Below are 23,528 nucleotides of genomic sequence, written 5' to 3'. Positions count from 1 at the left end.
CAAAAGCTGGGGCAAGCTAACAAACTCCATTGCGATGGATAAGTGTGTAGATAAAAAGTGCAGCGACAGGCAATTCAAATGTTTTGTCGAAAGTTATTCCGTTTTATTTCTGTTTGATCTACAGCCATCCTGTACAACATAATTTTTTTTTAAATTTAATATTTAATGATATATTTTTTTTTATGCCCCACTTTGGGATCTGTGTTATAAAAGTTCAGTATTTAGAATGGCCGAACGGTTTTGATAATTTGGAAATATCACAATTATAAAATATCAATATGGCAATATAGGAAAAAACCGACTAATAAGAATAAACAAAATTTTATATTATATGGGAAAAGGTTAAAGAAAATTATTCAATTAACTCAAAAATCTCAAAATGATTATAAAATTAAAACTTCACAGAATAAGTCCAAGGCTACTTGGAATATTATAAATAATTTAAAAGTAAAACGCAGTAATAACAATAATATAAATAAGATTAAAAGAGATGGAATAGTAATCCAAAATCCTCAAGAGATAGCACAGGCATTCAATGAAAACTTCCTTAATCGTAAAACTGTTAAAATAAATAATACTAAAAATAACACTTCTTGGAATAAATCAAACTCAATTTTCATGAACCCTAGTACACCTTCACAAATAAAAAATATTATACAATCATTGAAAAAAACTAACAGTTGTGGGTATGATGAAATCAATACTAAAGTAGTTAAATATGTTTCCGATATAATATCACCAGTATTAAGTTACTTGATAAATTTGTGTATTGAGAATGGTATATTTCCGGAAAAATTAAAAGTTTCTATCGTTAAACCACTCTTTAAAAAAGAGGACAGTGAAAATATGGATTGTTATCGGCCGATATCATTGATTCCCATTTTTTCAAAAATAATGGAAAAATATATATTTAATAATCTGAATGACTATTTTGAGCGTTATGATGTTTTCGCAGAAGAACAAGTTGGTTTTAGGAAAAATAAATCTATAAATTTGGCCATATATAAATTTTTAGAGGGGATAATGACAAGTGTTGATAAAAGGAAACCGGTTTGTGCGCTTTTTATGGACCTGACGAAAGCATTTGACTATGTGGACTATAAAACTTTAATTGATAAATTGGATGTGTATGGGGTAAGTGGTAATGCTTTGGCACTAATCAATTCGTATTTAACTGGTAGGCAACAAATTACTCAAATAATTAGAATAGATAAAAATAATAAAATTGAGACAGCTTATACGTCAGAGTCCAAAACAGTAACAACTGGGGTGCCGCAGGGAAGTATATTAGGCCCACTACTGTTTATAACTTATATAAACGATTTTCCCACAGTAACTGATCATAGGATGGTTTTATTTGCTGATGATAGTACGGTAATTTTTATTGGTGATCCACAAATTTCATTAGAAGATGACATAAATTATACTTTAAGACATATTATTAATTGGTTGACATGTAACAATTTAATTATTAATCTTGACAAAACAAAAATTATGACATATGCAAATAGACGTAATAAATTACAATTAGACATTAATTATTTAGGTAAAAAAATTTCCGAAACAACACATACTAAATTTTTAGGTCTCGATATTGATGACAGTCTTAATTGGAGGAAACACATAGACAATTTATGTTTAAAGCTAAGCCGATTTTCATATGCATTATATATGTTGTCCAAGGTAGTTAACCAGTCAGCAGTAATTGTAGCGTACAATGCCTACGTAACAGCTACTATACGATATGGAATTATTTTCTGGGGTAATTTTTATGACCGAGACAGAGTATTTAAAGCCCAAAAGAAATGTATACGATCCATATGCCGTTTGAAGCCCACAGATTCCTGCAAGCCATATTTTGATAAATTTAAAGTTCTAACCTGTCCATGTTTATACATTTACGAGGTTGTCAAATTACATAAACACCTATTTAAATATTCAGATAAAGAACGGAGGAAAAACAAAATCTGCTTCACTCATCATAATACTTCATTATATGGCAATAGCATTTTTCATATAGCACCTCTAATTTACAACAAATTACCAGCAAAATTAGCTGATAGAAATTTAAGTTTTGCTTTATTTAAAATTAAAATCAAAGAACTATTGTTAAAAAAACGGTATTACACTATCAAAGACTATTTAACTGACAAACAATAATAATTAACGTATAACGGACATAATAATAATTTAATAATTTTAACATCATAGTCATTAAGTAAATTTCAATAATTATAGTGTATTATAGACAATGTAATTTAGTTATAAGATTATTTTTTAAATTTGCATGCTATTTTGTAGCAAATTGTATGCCAACATTTATATCAAGATCTTTATTTAACAATTTGCAAATAAAGAATTATGAATTATGAATTATGAATCAAGAATCAAAGATAATCATTTAAGAGTTTCGGCAATCATGTGAATAATGAATATAAATATTAGTTTTTTCTTCCCGAGGCCATGATAGATTATTAGATTATTGCAACAAATTATCTTGAATATTAAGTAAACTGAATATCATTTGGAGAAGAAAGAGACAAGAAAAAAAAAGAAAAAAAAAAAATTGCTTGCTTAATGGCAAAAAATTTGAACATTTATTTTTTAGCTGTGTTTTTGTAAATAACAACTTTAATTAAATTAGTTTCATGTTTAGTATGTATTATGCTGCTTTATGTAATCAATTTCACTGATGCTCAAGCCATGGCTTGGTTAGTCTTACGTCAATAGCGGTTAAATGAAAAGTGTGTCTATGTTACTGACTCGAAATTTTGTTTTGTGTTAAATTTCACCTCTATCAGCCGCTGTGACAGTTATCTTATTTGCATTATATAAATGATTAGTTCACTATGTCTATGCTAATGATTTACACCAAAATCAGTATTTTAAACAATCAAAACATTGAGTAACATGGTATGTATTAAATAGATTCATAAACAGGTACATTGGCTTAAAAAAAATGCAGAATGGAATTTTCCTGTTTTAAATTTTAAAATCAAATCAAAAATTTATATCTACAGTTGTAATATTTGAAGTTATTACTTGAATAATTGTTGTTCATATAAAAAAATATTATTTTTGTTTACAAAGGACCATACACAAAAACAAAATATATTGATTTAAATGTGACATGACTATGACTTAAATTGAGACTATAACTATGACTGAAAATGCCAATGTCACGGAAATGAAAATATATATGAAATATAATATCACGGATCGCTGTGTCTCTGCCCTGACACTTCACTGTTATTTCACCGGCAGCGGGTGATAGGTGCTGTGTTGAAGGCCGGAGATGTTTTGAAAAATCATGTGTGTGATGGCAATGGTCCATCGTTTCATTTCATTTCATGTTCATTACTAACTACTCATTTCATTTTATTTATTTCTCATTTCATTCATCTTCACCTCATCATTGTTCAGTTAGGTTCATAAACCACGAATGAGGTTACTAACAATAAGTACTTCGAGATCGAAGGAAAGATTCATTCACGTCATGTCCATTACTAACAACTTTTACTTTCGTTTCATTCACCTTATTCATTTGCATCTCATTATTCATTTTATATTCATGTCCACGACTGAGGTTACTAACAATAAGTACTTCGAGAGCGAAGGAAAGATTCATTCATGTCATGTTCATTATAAAAACTACACATTTTCAATCATCTCATGCATTTTCATCGCATCATTATTTTTATATATTATTCATGTTCATAATCCACGAATGAGTTGAAAAAAAAAAAAAAAAAAAAAAAAGTGAGAGTACTTCGAGAGCGAAGTACTTGTCAGTCTGGCCGTGATAGATTATTTTATAAAGTAGTGAAAAATAAATATAGCTGAAAGTTGAGCTGATAAGCTGATTGATAATATGTGTATGATTCATTGTGAAATTAGACCTATGAGATAATTATTACGTTAATTAAATATTAATTAATATTTAGATAGTATTTTTGTATTAAATAATAAAGTTTAAATGAAAATACAAACAGTTATGTTACATGACGAATTTCAAAGTTTAGGTGACCAAATATGACGTCACGTGTTCTATTTAAATTGAAATTCAAATATCATTACGTAGAACATAATAAGTCATTTACATTTATTATTATTATTTCCGTGTTTTATATTCTTAATTATACTGTTTCGATAATTCTTCATATATTATTTAAAGTAAAACTTAGAATATAAATCTGACATTATTGTAATTAAAAAGTAAATAGAAGTAATAGTTGTCATTATAAAAGTCATTGGAATATGGTAACACTGGTAGGAACTACTAAGAATGATTCTACGTAATGAGGAATAACCTGGCATAGACACGGAGCGTCGGGATACGCGGTATCAAGTAAATCTGTGGTCAGTTTGAGCAGATGGCGTGTGATTGGTCTATTGCAAACAAATGGAGAAGCAATATTAGCCAATAGGCGTTTGGAAAAGGATTGTGATGTTTAGGCTGGATGACGAAATGGCGTCTTGGCCGGTGTGATAGAAAATATTAATTATTGTTGTTGTTATGGTGTCTTCCTGTGTTTCTGAGGCTGTTTTATGAAAGCTAAGTATTTTATATATAATATCTTTATTGTAAACTGTATTTTATTATGTTGTGTTGTTGTAACGATAAGTTATAACATCCGAATATTACTAATGTGAAATTAGGTATATTTGCAACGACATTATATAGTACCTAATTACGTCGTTGTATATTTGTATTGTAATAATGGTTAATGTTATTTTGATTTGTCTTGAAGTTAAGACTTAATTGAATTATCTATTTCAAGGTATTAATTATTATCCTATATATTGTAATTGTAATTAACCAATACTTTAAAAGAGCATTTGTTGAGTTTCTTGCCGTTCTTCTCAACAAGAGACTGCACTTTCCGAACTGGCGGTAGAGTCACTAAAATTAAAAGTAATACTGTTCAATTAAAGAAATAAATGATTAATTTGGTCACGATTCTATTTTATTTTATTTAAAATACCTTGACACTCAGTAAATAAGTTTTAGTAATATAACATTCAATATATTTATTTTAATAAAATTAAATTGAATTAAGGATACTTATCTTAATAAAGTTAGTCAATTAGATCGGCACAGTTTATTTAAATTTTCATTCAATGATATTATTGGCCATTTCTAAAATGATTTATATCAGGTTTATCACACTACGTGATAAAGTATGTATTAACCTACAACGCCTATCAACTAATCAAATTGTCTCAGTATAAAAATACTAAACTGACGGACTTACCCGACTGACGATCTTAGCCGAACTGATCTTACAAGTAACAATAGTTATTTATGACAATAAATTATAATTCTGTTCCATTATTATTATTTGTTTAAAAAATCATTATTAGTTAAACATATAAATAAATAATTTCATACACTCGTGTCGAGTGCGCTAATTACGTAATATTACGAAGTCGCGGGCGTCTGCTAAGGACTATACACTAAACAAAAAAAAGTGATTTTTCAAATGGTTGAAAACCGATAACTGAAACACAGAAATACTTTGAATAACTCATCCTTCGTAGCAGTATAAAAATAGTTAATAGTATAAATCGATGTTCCATTTTCTTTCTTTCCCAAAGGAGATAATGCGCTAGATAAAACCTCATCCAATACGTCATTATCCCTAAGTCAGTCTTTTGAAAAGTTTCATGAGGCCACGGCAGGCGTTAAATTAATAAGCGCTATCATATTATTAAAACTATTCTTAACTCTACGTTATCGAGATAAAGTTGAATTTAGCTTGGCCGGTGAATGCTCTTGTCTTATCTAGCGCATCGAAGTCGCGAAGTGCGTCTTCATTGCTGTCGTAAAAGTAAATTTTATTTTCAATATAAACTTCAGTCAGGAACTGAATTTTCCACGACAAAGGTTAGTTTATCAAACGTATGTGTCAGTAAATAAAAATAATCAGAAAGGTATTGAGGTAGTGTGAGTTAGTCTCGCTCTTTGTGGTTCCGTAACCAATTTCATATTAGTGATATCTCTTATAATAATTGTAAGGTTATATCTTTAGCGATATTCGCCTAGTACAGTGGTGCCAAATGTATACTTGTACATTGGTGCCAAATGCCTGCACGTTGGAATGAATCGTTCTTATAGTCGATTCATTCCGAGAAGTCCGCTTGGTTTTATGTAGGGTAAGGCACGTTGGCGTAAAACTGACTGTATGTGTGTGTATATCCATATATGCAGTGTTAAGACCCCTTCAGTATAAACATATAGAAGAACAGCGTTGTCTGCACTTACCACTTCATCCAAAGCCAAACGATTTTCCCATAATAGATTAACTATATTAATAATGTAACTATGTTTTTCACCATTATATTGTCAGGTAATTTATAATCCACATGTAGAAATAGCCTTTCCATATGGACTTTTCCCAACTCCATGATTCCCATACAAATACATAACAATAGGTATTGAAAAATCTAAAGGAAAGTTTTTCATTACAAACTACGGAATTCTAAATAAAAGTTTCCATCTAAAGCACATCCCCCTAGCTTGATTTGACGCCAACAATCGTAAACATAACACAGCCGAATAAAAAAGCAACAAAAGTCAGAACTTACGTTGTGTTCCCACACCACTTTGTACGCGGGCGGGTTTGCGTCGACTTCGCATCCGAAGTACACATCGTCGCCTTCTTCGATATCGTTCGGGTTCATTTTAGCTCCAAGATGCATTGTGGCAACGGGAACGTCTGTTGAATTATTCATTCTATTTCAAATACAGTACAGTTGCATTTTCTTTGCCGTCAAACTACCTTTGGCGTGCCGAATATATTTGTGGTTGCGAGAGTTTTCATTATTGTGTGAGAAATATGTGATATATTATTGTAACAAAATAAAGCGCTTTCGTATATATTTTCTGAAACTGTTTAAAATATATGGTGATAACTTTAGATATATTAGCGAATATAATTCCAATATCATCTTAGATCTGATCTAATCCCTAATCTGATTAGTGTATGGGTATTGAAGCTTGAATTTAATAGGCAAGTACTTGTACGGTTTATGAGCAATTGCCACTTATAGCCATTTCAGTTAAGAAATATACAGGTAAAATTTCTTCGTCGTTATCAACCCATATACGGCTCACTGCTGAGCTCGAGTCTCCTCTCAGAACGAGACGAGACTTAACGGGGTTAAGCCAATAGTCCACCACGCTGGCCCAATGCGGATTGGCAGCCTTCACACAGGCAGAGAATTAAGAAAATTCTCTGGTATGCAGGTTTCCTCACGATGTTTTTTCCTTCGCCGTTTGAGACACGTAAATTTAATTTAATTTCTTAAAATTACACGTAACTGAAAAATTGGAGGTGCATGCCCCGATCGGATTCGAACACACACCCTCCGGAATTAGAGGCAGAGGTCATATCCACTGGGCTATCACAGCTATCTATTATCAATTATCTGATAATTTAACATTATCACCCTGAATAACGCCAAACCTGTACAGGAACAGCGTGGTGGCTCGAAGCTCCATATCACCTCTTCTCTAAGGAGGGAGGCTTGGGTCTGCTGAGGACCGTTAAAATAGGCTGATGATGATGATGATGTACAATTACATAGAACTCTTACATGTGTGATACCAACAAAGCACATCCATCGTAAATGAAAGACAATCTATCTAGGCTATCGGTTTTAATACAGTCCACCCTTCAAATTACTCTGTCAGTCGTTAGGCTTCGCGTATTTGTCTTCGAATCACCCATCGCTTGCCGCCGCCCGCCCGTGGCAATCGCTTGGAAAATTGATACGTTTAATTCACGCCTCAAGGCTTTACCTGAGAGCTTTTTAGATACATAATACTTGGTGTTCTGTTCGCTGTTTTTTTGTTATTCCGGTTTCGATTTCGAATTGGAAAATTGTGGACAATTTATACAACATAATTATTTTTATAAAACAAAATCAGGTTATTTACACCACTTATAATAATGCAAAAGAAACTAAACGGTTTTTTAAGTTTTGTTCACACCGAATAGCAGAATAATTTAATAAAACATGGGAAAAATTGAAGCTAAAAATGTATGAGTGTATGAAAACTACTTTCTCGTATATATTGTATTGAACGACTTTGTACTAATATTTGTATTTGTAATTTGTAGGTCTAATGCTTGCACAAAAAGCTTTACAATGTGAAAATGGGGTTTAAGGGATATTAAAGTTTTTCCCCAATTTAATGCGGACAAAGTCGCGGGCGTCCGCTAATGTTTGTTTACTAGTGTCTACCGAACATTGTAGTCATGAAGGCTGGAACTAATTGTTTCAACTATTTTAACGATCTTCAAGACATGGGCAAAAGTCTTTAAAATGATACGTGTATACTCCCGGACGTACATAAACGAAAACTAAAAGGATACTTTTTGGGACAACTTGTATAACGCAGAAACAGGATGTATATTATTCAACAAATAAATATAGGTATGTATTTTGTAGAATAATAATAAATGAAAAAAATCGCTAGAGGAATAAAAAAACTTTGGTAAGTTCTATAATAAACACAACTTACAATAAATATTGAGCGGTAATTTGCTCTCTATCGTTGTCGTGTTGAACTTCGAGTGCTCTGCCCGGCAAGTGAGCACCTTTCCGTTGTGCTCCTTTAATGGCGTCCACTGCAGAAGCGACTGAGTCTCATTGCGGTCTTCCAAGTCCTGGGAAAAACATTATCTATAATTATATGTTTCCATCTTACAGTTCGTGCGGATTACCTTGACATCTAGCTTGAATGATGTTTGCACTGTGTTTGTTTGGTTGTGCTTGGTAGCCAAGTGTCAAGTTAATGCGCACGATTTATACAAATTATTGTAGGTTCATAGCACACATATCTACAGGCGATACGGTATCAATCGTCGCTATATCGCCTTGATTAGTAATATTATCCCGGGGCGAGGCGATTAGGTTACGATTTCAATTAGTCTTCATTGCTGTAAGGAGTTTCATTTTACAAAGAATACTGGATATCTCGGCTGGTATTGTAGATACGATCCCTTTCAGAGTTTCAAAATTAAAAACTCATTTATTTTAAAATAGTTTACAAGCACTTTTGACACGTCAGTGGACTATTTGTAAAGATTCTACCACCGGTTCGGAAGGCAGGTTCTGCTGAGAAGAAACCGGCAATAAACTCAACAGGCAAAAAAATCATACAATATTATAATTTACAATTGATGACAACATTACAATTTCTTATAGTTTTACTTCCTGTGTGAAGGTGGAAGCTGATCCAATGGCCTCCAAGTTTCTTTATATGTGTGCTATGACCCTAAGGTTTTCAGTTTTAAATGCCCTATTTCCCTTTACCGATACAGCAAGTGATGAATAATCACAAAACTTTTAAAAGGTATTTTTAATGATAGGTAACAGAGAATCGATCGCCCTGAAGGGGACGCCGATGTTTTACCCACTAGGAAATCACCACTTGCAATTTGAAAATTTGTTCCTATATACCTATAGCTAAGCTTGGTTTTAACGAACCGTTCATTTCAGAAGTTCAGCCAAGGGTTATTCGGTAACACACTAGGTGAAATTAATTAAGGGATGTGAACGCTTAACCGGGTGCCGGGGTTTAGCGGGATCTTTGGGTGTAGTGTTAAATTTTACGGTTATCAACTTGTAGTTAAAATTCATTGGTGAATTAAGGCGGGTCAGATTACTGAAACATGGCTAAATGTTTTTGATAATATGGTGCAAGGTGGTCATACAATTTGTTTTCAGTTAGCTGACATTACCAGGTATTTATTGTAAATACAAAATGATGCTTTGTATAAATAATCTTTTTTAATAGAAAGACAAAACCGACTTCGAAGACGTATTTCAGTTATTTTGATTTTAACACAAAATAACTAAACCGATTTTTATAAAAATACAATGGCACCAATCTGCAAATTTACTCTTTCAAACAAGAAAAGAATTTTCAAAATCGGTTAATAAATGACGAAGTTATGCGGTAACAAACATTAAAAAAAAACATACGCGTCAAATTGAGAACATCCTCCTTTTTTGGAAGTCGGTTAAAAAGAAGTTTAAAACACTTCTCACTTTGTAGAACATACACATAGAAAACAAAATGTTCTTTTGTTTTAGTAACAATGTGTACAACTCGTACAATCATCTACTAATAAATTGGTCGATTTTCAATTCTATTTGGAGATAGTTAACGTTGAAATATAAACGGTAAAATATATTAAATGAATTAGTTAAAAATTCAACTGTTAAGTTAAACATGGAGAGATTTACCGAAGCTAGTCGCTTGTGAAATCGGACAAATATTTGCAAATGCATTTGGTATTTCAGATCCAAGTGAGTTAAGCCGGCTATGCACGGAAGATTGAGTCCGGCAGGTTAAGCTAATTCTTATTATATAAAATTCTCAAGTCGTAAGCCTCCGCTCTTTATGCGAAGTTAAGGAATGTTTCCAACTCCCGTTATCCTTACCGCCTACAACATGGGGTGGGTATTTTCAAGTCAAGAGTGAATAGGCACCATCTATGCAAACGCATTCAACCATATTCGTAAGCTGTATCATCGCATACCATCAGGCATGTTTGCCTGACCGGACCGGACCTATATCGCTTGAATTAAAAAAAAAGAAAAGTAAGCACGTCTTTAGTGTGTGTGTGTGTACGTCTTTCTCAAAATTATATTCCACGTCGAATGAGCATAAATTTCCCACAAATCTAACAATTCTATTATCACCATTAACAATCTATATTCGGCTCACCCATAGCCGTGATAACCCAGTGGAAATGACCTCTTCCTCTGGTTTAGGAGGCTGTGGGTTCAAATTCGGTCCGGGGCATGCACCTCCAACTATTCAGTTGTTACAGTTTGCATAATTGCATTTTAGGCAATTAAGCACCAAACGGTGAAGAAAAAACATCGTGAGGAAACCGGCATACCAGAGATTTGATTGTTTGTTGTTTGTTTGTTACCACCGTTAGAGACACGTGATATTTAATTTCTTAAAATGCACATAACGGAAAAGTCCGAATCGAAGGCAGAGGTCATATCCACTAGGCTATCATATCGTATAACGATTTATCTCAGGAAAATCAACTAGTTCATTTATTTTTAACGGAATTCAATTTATACGAAAATTATACTATGTAGATACAGTCGGTAGTGCCATTTGACTCATACATGATCTCCTACATATCGTATTGACCGCCTGTTAACAATAGAAATAACTTAAAAACAGTATTTTACGTTTGCTAGCATTCTTAGGATTTTTTTTTTTTTTTTTAAAAAGAATATTTGCCATATTTTTTATAATATGACCAATATTCCCATTCCCCTCCAACTAGTCGGGAAAGACTGTGCTAGGAGTGGGTACGACAATAGACCAATGGGGCGGGGATCGAACCACCACCCTTCGGTGATGAGTCCGACCGCTCTTACCGTTGAGCTATTGAGGCTTCAAATTATTTTAAAGTAATACTGCAGTAAAATATATGCTAAGTACAGTAGAAGCAATTCATTTGTGAAATCGCACAAATATTTGCGAATGCATTTGACATTTTCCACACAAGTCAGAGCAACACTCGAGGCGCACTTCACTCGAAGCAAATGTTGATATGACAAACATTTTGTAACATTCTATGGCGTGTTGTCCCCGAGGGACTTTTTATATTTTAGAATTAGGATTGTTCGCGGCTCAAAGAGACAGAAACTGGCGTGTTTTGTTAAATGCTGTATCAGCGCCTCGTTGGTTAGCCTTTGTGATTTTGAATCATAAATTCATAAGGTTTAGGGACGAGACGAGAAATTTACAGTAAAAAAATCTTTGCCCATACTTGGATGAATTGCACCTCAATGAGCTTGAAAGCATGCTGGCTCCGGTCAAAGTCAAAGTCAAAGTCAAAATTCATTTTTTTCAAATAGGCTTAGTTTACAAGCTCTTTCGAATCGTCAGGTAATAATATTAAACTTAAGATAAGGGTGACAATAATTATTCGAAAACTTAAAATTAAAGTTACGAGGGTTCCAAACGCGCCTTGGTTCGAGAAGAGCCCACAACAAACTCAGCCAGGTTTTACAAAGTAAAAAATTAGGCCTCAATAATTTAACCAAAAGGCCAGTTACAAAAGTTTTGTGTATTGAATTTGGAGTTACATTTTATAAAAAGTAAAACCTGTAACTGAAAATATATTTTAACGATACAGAAGCACTAAAAGAAATTTATTCACAGCAAAAATTACTTATCTCCCAGTATATAAATAAACTAGCAGACGCTCGCGACTTCGTCTGCGTGAAATTTACTTTTTCACTAATCCCTCGGGATCCATGGATTTTATTGGGACATAAAGTAGCCTATGTGTTAATTTAGACTAAAATCTATCTCATCTTCAAATTTCAGGCGATTTGGTTCAGTAGCCGAGGCGTAAAAGCGTAACAAATACCCCTACCATAAAAATCATAAGGTTTTCGTAAATCTCGTGAATCCAAAGATTTTTCGTGATAAAAAGTAGCCTATGTGTCAATCGGTTCAGTAGTTGCGACGTTAAAGAGTAACAAACATCCAAACATACATTCAAACATCCATACAAATTTTTGCGTTTATAATATTAGTAGGATTCTTACTTACCTGTTGTTTAGTAATGGAGTCCAGCTTTTTACCACCGAGCCACCACGTGACTATGGCGGGCGGTCGCGCGCCGGTCGACTTGCACCAAAGCTCCGCCTGTCTTCCCACAGATAGCGGCTGCTCCCTTGACAGGATCTCGACGGAGAGCGGCCTCACTGGGAAAGGAAACAACTGTTAAAGCTTGGCAACTTTGTTCGTAACACTCCTAATGGTCCGTAGGGGGGCGTGTAGCGATGAATGAAAAACACACGATTGGTGCACCTCACTTACCCGCACGCACGATGTCACCCGCACTGTCTTTCCCCCCGTCGCCCGCATATCATGGGAGTGTCATCAACAAACTTGCCAGACTATAGTACAATACATTTCTCATCACACTTACTAAGAAGTTTGAAGCAGCCTGTATATAGGTGTAATAATATGCGCGCGGACTTATGGACGAACTCATCAGCGCTATTGTTTTTATTTTTTACCCGCTTATCGTTTGTCATTTTTAGATTGTTAAATTTTCTAGTCACATTATTGTAAGTATAGAAGTATATTAGAGTTAATAATTTTTAAACTTTTTAGTAAAAAAGTTTTGTTGCGGATAGAGAAAAATTGTTTTTGCTCACACAGTAACAGAAAGGTCCCTTTTAAAGGTTTTCGGTAAGGGATCGTTACTGTATCAACTCTAGCCGTTCAGTAGTATTTCTTATTGCAATTGTTAACTATTTATAATATTTACTTTAAATAAATATTTTTTATAAACTTTTAATAAATTTCACTGACCCAACCCAATGCTTGAAACTTACTTACTACTAGAACAGTATCAGGTTTTCATCTTACAATTGCACGTTTTAAATTTAATTTCTTTTCAGAATTCTTTTTAGAACTAGTTTTATTATTATTATTATTAAAAAATATGATTTTTAATTTTCCCAACTCTTAATATAGAAAAATGCAAATTTAAATAACTTGCCGGTTAACAGTTAAACTAAAATTTAAATTCACCAACTTCATTCTTCCCTATCTTTCTTTTTAAAACATCGTAATTTTCAAACGTAACTAGTCTAGCGGGAAATTTAAATTTTTTGCCACTTTACATACAGAGTTGAGAGTTCACTCAGTCGTCTTAATTTTCACAAAAGATCAAAAAGTTCATCCCGAACCCAACGTCCGTGAATCTGTTTTTTTAAAAACTCTGCAACAGAAGTCTTTGTGTTATCTTTTAATAAGAATTCCGGTTGATGTGCCTTGCTGTTTTATTCTCTTTAATTTAATCTTGCTGGCGCTAACTGAATTACTTACCTTTTCAAATAACAAAATAAAAAAGAAAATCAAAGTAAATGTAAATAATTATTGTCTAAAATATAATAGAACAAAAGTCTGTTGGGAATGTAAAAGTATGGAAAAATGGAAGATATCTGTTAACGGAATAACGGCAATGCAGCTTAATCAATCTTAGTGGGGGCTATTATTGTTTTTTCGTATATTTTCAAGTTACTCAAGTAGGTACATACACTTGACATAAAAGTTATGCAGAAATTTTAGCAAAGAAGTACAAAAGGCGGTATAGTGAAAAGTCAGGCAGACTATGCGGGAGTGATTAAAAACATAAAATGAAAAATTCAAAATAAATTTAATTTCTCAAAATTTAAATTAATATTGAATAAATAGAGAGTTTTGAATATCTATCATTGTTAATTCTCGTAATTAAACAAATCAACATAAAGTAAACAATATTGAAACATAAAACCACTCCCGTGTGTCCGGATTCACTGAATCAGCAAAAGGTTTCTTAGGGCAACTGTTAAAATATCGGCTTACACATGGTAGGTACTGATACCTACTGACTTTCTAAGTCTGCATCGCTAAAGCACAAGTAAAACAGTACTATATTTAGTGAATATTCAACTTCCAAAATCCTTTTCATTGAAGTCTTTATTGCTTCTACTAACTGTTACTATTGTACCAACTGTATTTTATCATGCTATTTTCGATGAAATTAATTATTTACAACGACTTCAAAAAAGGGAGTTCTGTATTCGTCCCATAGGTAAGTAATATACATTTTGAAAAGTTCTTTGACACAACAAAAGATGCTCCAGATCAAATCCGAATTTGTGTTAATTTTGGAATTGATACCATTGTCCGAAGATATCATCGATAATAATCATCAATTTGACATTCCGGTATGAAGTGATTAAATTCAACAATCATTGGAATCCAATTGATATAATATTATTAATAACATTTAACTTTTAACAATGTTGTAAGCTTAAATTCAAGCTTTCTAAAAAAATGCTTAGGGCATTTACACTTAAACATTTTGTATTAAAAATTCGAAAATATATAAAATTTGGAAAACCTCACGTCTCAAAGCCATAATCGCCGGAGAAAAATTGCAAGAACCAATTTCCTTTTACATTCGACGAATTTCATAAAAATATATCTGCGACTAGGACCGTTTCATGAAAATTTCCTATTTCGCGAAGCACTGGGAAGCAAACATTTGCACCGCTGCAATTTTCTCGCCGCCCCACGCAGAAGTTGCACCTGCAGTTGCTGTCGCGTAATTTCACCAAGAGGAACTCGCTGAGAGAAAATATTGAGTCGCATGTACGAAATATTACTTAATAACAACATACTGCAATAACAAAACATTATCTGTAATAACCTAAGGTTAAGGTTACATGTGTTTAAAGTTGCCTAGAAGAGAATTCTATAAATCATATAATGATAAGCAGATTAGCCCTTGACTACAATCTCACCTGATGGTAAGTGATGATGCAGTCTTAGATGGAAGCGAGCTAATTTGTTAGGAGGAGGATGAAAATATTTTTATTTCCTTTTCTATCCTACATTTATTTACTTGTTTGTTTGTTATATTGCTTGTTTCCTTGTTTTTTAGTGTAAACATAAAATGTATAGATAAATAAAAATAAAAAACCTATACTATAACATTATTAAAGCATATTGTTTTTAGTAATTCTAGTTAGAAAGTCTTAATTTTTTAACTACATTTGTTTTATCTTAATTATTTTTGTTATTTTTGATTCAATTTGTTATTGTGGTTTGGTTTTTTGATTTATTTTAATCTGTAATTTTGAGTCTCTTGTTTACTATTCTTATAATCTCGTTATATACTATACTAGCGGACGCCCGCGACTTCGTCCGCGTGGAAGTCAATGTAAACTTTCAACCCCTATTTCACCACTTTATGGGTTGAATTTTAATAAATCTTGAATCACGTTCACATTATTTTTTATGATTTAAGAACAAATTTTTAAAACTGTAACTGTGAAAATTAAGGACTTTCCAGCCCGATCCTTCCAGTGGTTTGGGCTATGCGTTGTTAGATCACTATTGTCAATCGGTCACCTTTGAGTTATATATATTTAGACTAGTTTTCTGAATTTATTTCATGTTATTTTTTAAGTAAAAAACAAATACACCGAATTCAGAGGTTTTGATTATTTCGCAAAAGTTTCCAGAGTTGCTGTTGTATCAATTCAACAAGCAAAACGAACGTTTGCAAAACATTGTTTAGTGACCAAATACTGCACAATAATAACAACACCTGTTTTTTTAGAAAATCAAAAAATAACAGGAGTTGCACTGGCTAACGAGAGTGGTCAAAAGCAAACATGCTAATCTTACAAGCATTTTTTGATCAATTCCCTGTTTTACATGGGTTCATCATCATCATCATCATGTCAGTTGATGGACGTCCACTGCAAGACATAGGCCTTTTGTAGGGACTTCCAAGCATCACGATACTGAGCCACCTGCATCCATTGAATCCCTGCGACTCGCTTGATGTCGTGAGTCCACCTGGTGAGGGGTCGACCAACACTGCGCTTACTAGTTCGAGGTCGCTATTCCAGCACTTTGGGACGCCAATCGAATCAGAAATCAGAAATGAGGAGATCCGCAGAAGAACCAAAGTCACCGACATAGCTCAACGAGTTGCGAAGCTGAAGTGGCAATGGGCGGGGCACATAGTTCGAAGGGCCGATGGACGTTGGGATCCCAAAGTGCACAGGGTTGACTAACACCGCACTAGTAAGCGCAGCGTTAGTCAACCCCCCACCAGGTGAACCGACGACATCAAGCGATTCGCAGGAATTCGCTGGATGCAGGTGGCTCAGTATCGTGATGCTTGGAAGTCCCTACAAAAGGCCTGCAGTGGACGTCCATCGGCTGATTTGATAATGATGAACAGGCTATATTTTATCGCCATATCCCCACAGGAACGAGAACTAAGCGGGTGAAATCACTGTACATCCGCTAGTAAACAAACTGCGATGAAATGAAACCTTTATGTACGAGGTCTGTTATTTTAAACTTTTCAAACGGCTACTAAAATAGTAACCGAATAAAAGAGGCCAGTCTATGATCGCTCCAACGAACTGCCAAACATCAATTTGAAGATTGCACCGAATAATAACGTAAAGTAAAGGCAGTTTGCTGAATAATATTTAGTATTAATCGTCATAATGGTAGCCGTAACTAGAAAAGTGGGTTACTAAAATTGTTTAGTTTCAAGAATTAACTACTCAACTGATTAATTATCATGAAATGTTGTATATCTGTACCTTGTCAAGAATATTATTCAATCTTGGGTAGCTATAAAAACAGAAATAGTTGACAGGGTCAAAAAAACTTCTATATTCGAGTTATTTTGTTGTCATCAACCTATATTCGGCTCACTGCTGAGCTCGAGTCTCCTCTCAGAATGAGAGGGGTTAGGCCAATAGTCCACCAGACTGGCCCAAAACGAGTTGGCAGACTTCACACACGCAGAGAATTCAGAAAATTCTTTGGTATGCAGGTTTCCTCACGATGTTTTTGCTTCACCGTTTGAGACTCGTGATTTCTTAAAATGCACACAACTGAAAAGTTGGATGTGCATGCCCTGGACCGGATTAGAACCCGTACCCTCCGGAATCGGAGGCAGAGGTCATATCTACTAGGCTGTCAAGATATTCACGTTATTCGAGTTATAAAACTCGTATAATGTATCTCATTCCATCCATCCACTCTTCTCCATGATGGTTAAAAAAATGTAAGTGAGCAGACGCCGTATAGGAATATGGGTATTAAATATAGTAGCACTCGGGGATAAGGTAGCTTCCCAACAGTAAAAGAATTTTCAATTCGTTTCAGTAGTTTCGGAGCATCAATGCAAACAAACTTACAAACAAACAATCAAATAATTCCTCTTTACAGTATTAGTATAAAAGTATTGATTATTTTAACAGCATTGACGGCGTATCGATATCGCAGTAAATATAAACACACGATCTGTATACTGCCTAATATGAATAAAAAGCTCTTTTTAGTTCCAAATAAATGAAAAAGTGTATCCGATGGCTATATTTATTCATTGGTTACCATCGTCTAGACAAAAGCAACGGTTTTCCATTTGGCTACGGCTGAAACACCTCCCGGCTATATACATTCATTAAGTGCCTAATGCGTCCCAGATTTCGGAGCATTATGGCCCTCTAAAATGAACCCGCTTTTTCATTGTTCGGAATAATCCTAGACTTTTTTACTGTTATATTTTATAAGATACTAACCCGACAAACGTTGTTTATAAGATTCAAAAAAAATCAAAATTCATTTATTTAAATTAGGCTTAGTTTACAAGCACTTTTGAAAAGTTCATTTCATAATTTAATTTAATCTAATGGTGGTAATAATAGTCGAAAACTTAAAATTAAAGTTACGAGGGTTTCAAATTTGCCTTAGTGCGAGAAGAGCCCACAACAAACTCAGCCAAGGTTTATTTTTTTTTTGTTTACCATTTACAAACTTATTTAAAAATAAGCACACGGTCGTATAATAAAGCAGTTAAACAACAAGCTTTTTTATCATTTATATAATCATTAACACTATAATAAGACTTTCCTAAAAGCTAGCGTTTAATAAACACTTTTTCCTTCCATGGAGACATTCCTTCATGTGGTAGTTGTGTGGTAAAAACGTATGCAATTGCCCTTAAAAGAATTACTAATTTTTTGTAACCTAGTGTGGTATGCAACATTATAAGAAATATATAACAACAACAAACTAAGACGTACAATACAGAATAGAGAAGGGGTAGAGTAGAAACTACCTACTTTACCCTATTCTACCCCTATGATACTTCTACCCTAACACTACACTACCCATACCGTATACCTATCCTACCCCTAATATACCCCATATTTACCCTACACCTCTATACTACCACTGCCCTATTTCTATCATACCACTTACCTACCCCTACTTTAATATCTTCTATATTGGCTCAGTTATCTGGCTTCGGCCGTAGCTTGTTACCAAAGTTACAAAGACGTACTTATTTAGCGATTTAGCGTTCCGTTACGATGTCGCGTAGAAAGCGTCGGAACGGTAGAATCTTGTACCTGTTTCAAGTAGCCCGCTTCCATCTTATCTTAGACTTCATCGTCACTTAACATCAGCGGCCTTATTATGTATCTCAGTGTACCATTCAAACAACAAGTCACTACATCGATTTTCGTTTTTGTGATCGTCTAATGTAGTTATTTCTACGAAATAACCTTGACTACGCCATTTTACATCAAGTGGCAATGATGTTTCGTTTTAACAATTGTCTGACACGAATATTTCAACAAAATAACGTAAATATTAGTTATTCGTTACTTTTACTGTAAAATGAAGATTATTGTGTCATTTCGTTGAAAACATGTTAGATGATTGCAAAAACGATAATACCATGAAAAACGATGTAGTGACTGATTACTTGAATGGTACACCAAGATACATGATAACCCTGCAGGTGAGGTCGCAGTCTTAAAATTTAAAAAAAAAAATACTTACAGTATAAATCCACTCGTACTGTCGCACGTAGTGGGGGCGACAACGGCGTGTTGTCCGCTGTGCAAGTGTACACGGAGGACAAGTGCGCTCTCGTCGCGTTGGAGATGGTTAGGGTCAATGACCTGCTGCTGCCCGCAGGCTGCAGCTCGCTCGCGCCCAGTGTTGAGAGCACTGTGTCGCCTTGTAGCCACTGCACGCGAGGTGTGGGGTTTCCTGGACGGATACAATAGGATTTGTAAATAGAAAAGTACTACAATATGAACAATAAACAGTGGAATTCATAGACGTTGCGGGGGCGCCCCCAGGGGATTGTTCATCCACCGCATAGAGTTTAAATTCGACACTCAGTGCGTGAACGGTCCCCTGAGGGCGACCCCGCAACGTCTATGAATTCAACTGTTAGTGATGTACTGGAAAGTAATGAAAGTATTTTTTTAAATGTCAAAAAAAGGAATATTTGTATTTGACGTCAAATTTTCGTATTCGATTAGTTTTGTCTATATACCCGCGATATTAAACAAAATTTCTTTCTTCGTTTAGATTTTTATTGTCTATCCATCTGTTTAAACTTCAAGCTAGTTAACTGCGTTTATTATTTTATGTTACAATATAAAAGTCATCCAAAAAGTAAAGCAAATTTAGTAGTGGAAAGTTTAATCTACAGGCTTCCTAAAATAAAATCCTTCCTTTTAAATAAATTAATCCAACAACGCGTACAATATTTCAATCATTTCGCCTTAATTCATAGTATGCACAAAAAAAAGATTAAATGAATGCAATCCCACATACAATTCATTGGAACTCAAATAAATGGATGGAGGCAATAAAACCTGAAGCGTGCACGAAATCAATCCTTCACATCAATTTGATTGGGTGTGTACAGTGTACACAGCAAGCACACAAAAACGCGGCACTTCGCGGTCATTTGACCGACAAAGTACAGACTCAAAATTGGTTCTTTTTGGGACATTCATCAATGAACTCTAGAAACGCGACACTTCGCGGTCATTTGACCGAGAAAGTACAGACTCAAAATTGGTTCTTTTTGGGACATTTATCAATGAACTCTAGAAACGCGGCACTTCGCGGTTATTTGACCGAGAAAGTATAGACTCAAAATTTGTTCTTTTTGAGGCACTTATCAATGAACTCTAGAAACGCGGTCGCGGTCATTTGACTCAGAAAGTACAAAGTTAAAATATGTTTTTAACGCTCTTATCAACAACATGAGTATATAAAATAGGGAAACTAAATGTGTCAGGTAAAATTTTTTACCCCTTTGAGGCATATTTTGTTCTCCATTCATATTTTGATCCATTGATATCTTAATTAGTTTCGGTCTGATTTGATGGTATGTAAGGTTGTATAATCATAAGCATTGTTTGTATATTAAGTTTCGACCATAAAATAACTAGTTCGATAACAATTTTACTTTTGGCAATATAGATATAGTTAGATACTGGGTAAGGTTATTGTATGCATTAAGTATTTTACTATTTCTAATGCTGAGGAAATTAAATGATTGATATACTTATTTGGAAAAGTAAATAAATCTTCGTTTCGTTGTTCGTTTCAATCAATCCTTTTATACGCAAATGAACTGACAAATGTAGGAGTAACAGGAAATAAAGACAGATCTCGTGAACTTGGCAGCAAAAGCAAAGTGGCCTAACTTTAGAATAACGAATTTGAAATTTCAAATTAGCACATCAGCTTTATTTCTTTAAAAAATAAAACCTTCAGAATAACTTTATTTTACAGATAATAACTTTTGTATGACTTATATTTTTAAAACTAATTATTGTGCGATATAGTTATTCTATTATTTTACACATTAACGGTGATAGATTTTATTAAACTTTATCAGTTTTCAGTCTTACTTATAAGATATTTCATAACGAAGGAGACAATATCGGCTAATAGAGGTGATATCGAAAAGGCGCTCTTTTTTATTGAGGAAAGAGAGTGATATTTTTGGTTACCGTTATTACTTGACAATATGTCTTTCTTGACTTGATGAAAGATGACTTTGATGAGGAAAGAGACCTCGGGGACGTAGCCCGATGCGTTGGTCAAATCAAATCCGCACCACTCTCGATACAAAAGTACACGATGCTCCACAAGTCGCGAAAAACCGAGCCGCATGGCGTGACATCGTGCGGAAAAAAGTTATGAATGTGTGATAGGGGTCACGACCCTCAGTAATGAGGAACACGACGCGGAGAGAGAGATGTCTTTCTTATCACGAAATATTTCATTGACGAAGTGAAATATTTAGTGATAAGAAATTCTAGTGAAGCTTGTAGTGCTCCATAAAATATACAAACAATGATGATAAAGTAAAAGTGACCTAACCCCAAAACTCTCAATATCAAGATTGGGTCACTTTTACCGCAAAGACATTGTACTCACCCCCGTTAACGGAGCAAATAAGTTTGAAGTCGCCCCCCTCGTTGTAAGGGCCGGCGGTTCCGGATATTTCTTTGCCGAACTCGTCGAAGATCACCGGCTTCGAGGGCAGCTCTGCGGAATAATCACGAATAATCAGGATCTCGTATTTTGTTATGCAAAGCGGGAGCATTGTTTGTGGTTGATTTGTCAAACGGAGACCGTGCATAAACAGGCGTGTATAATTTAAGAACCCGTTTTGTTTTCTTAACAAGTTTTTGTCAAACGTGACTTGGGGCGAAAAATTGGGGTTAAGATTTAGATTTTATATTAATAAGTAAACGAAAAATTCTTTGACGTCCTCTTGTATTGTAGGCAATGTCACATGACAACTGAAATGTCTTAGGTTCGGTTCTGGATATGGATTGGCTCAGGTTTGGTCTGGTGTTAGCCTTTGGCTGTGTCTAATCACTATCAAGCTGACTACTTCCTTCCAGGACTGAACCTTCGACCTTGCAAAAGAAACTTGAAGTCTGAACCCTCCAGACTCAGTAGTAAAAGCAATAGGTACTTATAAGGATACAAGTAAGTATAGTTAATAATAAATAAAATTAAGTTCAGTAGGTATTATAAAAATACCTACAAAATACGAAACGAAATTCAGCAATGGAAATTTTGCAATTCTCTCAAAAACCAGGCTGAAATTACCTCTCTCAGCCAGCGCGTTGGTGAATTTTAAATATTTATAGGCTAACTAATAAACGCGAGATAAAGTTACGCTATACGATGTTGACAGTTGTTTTAGAACTTTGCGGTCCACTTTTTATGAGTTTTCGTAGGTATCTACTTACTTTTATTATGTACCTACCTAATTATCATTTTTTTATGAAAATATTGCATTATAGATAAGTACTTAATTTAAGTAGAGCTTATTGAAGTTAATCGTTAATTTGTCAATGTTTTGTGTAAATTGTTTGAAATGTTACCAATGATATTTTATAGTATAGATATGTTACGTGCCTACAAAATTACCGCATAAGATGATCCGAATTTCTCTACATCACTGAGCGCACACATGCACAATTTCGTGTTTAGTTACATTATATATTTAAGTTATAATTATGGCACGAGTGCATTTTATAAAACGAACGAAGTGAGTTTTATAATAGAGACACGAGTGCTTAAAAACTTACAGTAAACATAATTTTAAAAACCTCTAGAACTAAATAGAAGTTAAATAAAATCTGAGTTGAATCTCGATTTATTTACGTGTAGTTTCTAAAGTTTTTTAGCTGTAGCTGACAAAAACAAAGATGAATATATTAAAAAAACAACGTCGATTGAACATTGAGAAAAAACTCGCAATTGGAATAAAATGGTGGAGGTGTACAAAGGTTTCAAGACAAAAATATAACTGTCAATATAAAAATAGAACTCATTGTTCCTAAGTCTTCTATTTATAAATTCAAATCGTGTAACGGAACAGCGACGAGGAGGTTTCGCTGAGAATTCTCCGTTGTTCTCTAGAAAATAGGCTTTAATTACAGTTCTCGACAGAAACGAAACGCTTACAAATTATTCTTTCACCTGGATTAAAGTTGCCTGCGGTGGAAAAGTTAATGGGTTTTGTCTGTAAATCTGATAAATTGGATCATGTTGCTACTTGCATATTACGAGTATTTAGTTTATTCATCGTGCT

General features: G+C 34.0%; 1 protein-coding gene across 2 annotated transcripts in view; it reads right to left on the bottom strand.

Moving 5' to 3' along the window:
- The window catches only part of LOC112051631 (nephrin-like), a 242,188-nt gene that overhangs the window by 43,349 nt on the left and 175,311 nt on the right, over positions 1 to 23,528 (bottom strand). For both annotated transcript variants that reach the window (XM_024090349.2, XM_024090348.2), the window contains exons 5-9: positions 21,854 to 21,964; positions 19,442 to 19,654; positions 12,608 to 12,762; positions 8,531 to 8,675; positions 6,589 to 6,719 (exon numbers count right to left, since the gene is read on the bottom strand). In XM_024090349.2, the coding sequence (XP_023946117.1) occupies positions 6,589 to 6,719; positions 8,531 to 8,675; positions 12,608 to 12,762; positions 19,442 to 19,654; positions 21,854 to 21,964 (755 nt within the window). The remainder of the gene's footprint in view (positions 1 to 6,588; positions 6,720 to 8,530; positions 8,676 to 12,607; positions 12,763 to 19,441; positions 19,655 to 21,853; positions 21,965 to 23,528) is intronic.

This window comes from Bicyclus anynana, chromosome 6 (assembly GCF_947172395.1).
Source record: "Bicyclus anynana chromosome 6, ilBicAnyn1.1, whole genome shotgun sequence".
NCBI lineage: Eukaryota > Metazoa > Arthropoda > Insecta > Lepidoptera > Nymphalidae > Bicyclus > Bicyclus anynana.
Note: the sequence above shows the minus strand (reverse complement) of the source record. Positions and strands in the feature narration are given on the sequence as shown.